Here is a 2,027-nt window from a genome sequence, read left to right on the forward strand (position 1 = left end):
TAGGCGCCGAGCCGACATAGCTAATCTTAGCTTACCTGGATCACGTTGTTTTATCATGTACAGTATTTTTCCCCTCAACAGATGTTCTTTTTTCTTTTTTGCAGTTTTTGGCTGGGGCTGGGTTTGAACCCACCACCTCCGGAATATGGGGCCAGTGCCCTACTCCTTTGAGTCACAGATGCCGCCCATCTTAACAGATGTTCTTAAGAGCCCTTTGTTAGTCAGTGTGTGTTTTAGGTTGTTGGGCACCTGTGAAGGTGTGGGTTTCTCAGACAGAACTGTTTGAGGAATGCTAGTTTCCTTAGAGCAGGGGTCCTTAAACTTTTTAAACAAGGGGCCAGTTCATTGTCCCTCAGACCGTTGGAGGGCTGGACTGGCTGCTAAGCAGGACAGGCAGTGGCGGCAAAAACACCTGGCGGGCCAGAAAAATGTCCTGGGTGGGTCACTTGTGGCCAGCAGGCCGTAGTTTGAGGACCCCTGCTTAGAGAGATGTGCTATGAATGTCTTCTCCCTCCCTGTTATAAAAGACAGAAACCCAATCCCAGCTGTTGTCAGGAAGAAAGAATACTTCTTGGCCTTGTACCAGGAGGACAGAGGTGTTGCCAGGAATTCTTTCTCATCTCTGGCACTGCTCCCTTGTATTAAGTTTGTCTCAGGCCAACCCCCCAGGACCTCACCCTCCCAGCTCAGCAGCCCCAGAGGACAGGAGCAGCTTTTCTCCGGTAGTTTCAAATGTCCCAAACTTTTCACTAGCCCACCAAGGGACACATGCTCATCCCTGAAGTAATCCCTGAGTCCAGGGCCATGGAATATGCTGCGTGACCAGCCTGGATCATATGCCCAGCCAAGAGCCAGGTGGAGGGTGAGGGTGTCAGCCCATGTGAACCTCAGGGCCTGAGGTTCGAGGGGGGACGTGAAACATGCATTCTCAGCTGAGCTGATACGAGGAAGCAAAGCAGCTTAGATAATTACAGATTGACAGTGTATCCTTGGGATTGATATTTTACAGTGCAGAGAATGATTAGGAAAAAAAATCTCTTGAAAAGGCTTCTGAGGGGATAATAATTGTTTTAAAAAAGGTTGAGAAACACTGTCCTAAAGGAAATTGAGGCGCTATTCCCAGAAGAAGGGGGATGGCTACCAAGCAACTGAAAACAGCCTCTGTCTCCCCTGAGGGAGCCCAGAAGCTGGAGCCCAGCGGAGGCAGGAGCAGGGCAGAGGGTGGACCCTGGCCAGAGGGACCTGGCAGGGGCTGGTGCCTGGAAAGCTCAGCCTCATCTTGAGGCTCCCTAGCCTAAGAGTTCTGGGGTGAAGGTTATATGTTAGGAAGCATGAGGAGGTACCCTGACCCAGCCAATTGACCCAGCCGATCTCTGCTTTCTCTGGTGCAGGTGAAGAACGAGGTGGAGAAGCTCCCCCGAGAGCAGCGGAAGGAGAGCATGAAGCAGAAGATGGAGGAGCACACACAGAAAAAGCAGCTACTTGTGAGTCTTCGGCTTCTCGGTCAGGAAGCAGAGGGGCTGAGGGGCCGGTATCCCAGGTTTGAGGCCTTGAATGGTGACCAAGCCCTGCCCCTCAAATGCCCATCTCTTGTTCTGGATACGAATCCAGCCCCATCTTTGTGACTCACTACTGTCTCCTCCTCCATGCAGCCCTCTCTGATTGCCTTCACTTCCCCTGGATGTGGGCTCTCCTGTCTCTGGACACAAGGCCCTGTACATTGACCTTAGCACTCAAAACCCTTAGCACCTTCTGCCTTGTTTCAGGCTTATTTGTTTGTACGTCATGTCTCCTTGACCAACCTATGGGCAGTATATCCATCTGCCCATTTGGCATCTTTTGGAGTCTGAAAGACATCAAACCTACAGTCTCCCAGATGTGGTCTTCTTTGCATGTTCTGGGGAGGGCTCCATCCACTTTCCTTTTGGCCTGTGAGGCAGCGACCTTGTCCTTCCTGACCCCTCCTTCGCCACCAATCCTTCCTCACCTCCTGAAGGTGTATGTATAGATTTCTTGTCTCCTATCTC

The 2,027-nt window shown here is 51.4% G+C and overlaps 1 protein-coding gene across 3 annotated transcripts in view; it reads left to right on the plus strand.

Annotated features, from left to right (window-relative positions):
* The window catches only part of STK10 (serine/threonine kinase 10), a 149,263-nt gene that overhangs the window by 122,500 nt on the left and 24,736 nt on the right, over window positions 1-2,027 (plus strand). For all 3 annotated transcript variants that reach the window (XM_003781942.3, XM_023515232.1, XM_023515237.1), the window contains one exon: window positions 1,392-1,484. In XM_003781942.3, coding sequence (XP_003781990.1) covers window positions 1,392-1,484 — 93 coding nt within the window. The remainder of the gene's footprint in view (window positions 1-1,391; window positions 1,485-2,027) is intronic.

Source organism: Otolemur garnettii, unplaced genomic scaffold, assembly GCF_000181295.1.
Source record: "Otolemur garnettii isolate 467f Iridium unplaced genomic scaffold, OtoGar3 scaffold00003, whole genome shotgun sequence".
Lineage (NCBI taxonomy): Eukaryota > Metazoa > Chordata > Mammalia > Primates > Galagidae > Otolemur > Otolemur garnettii.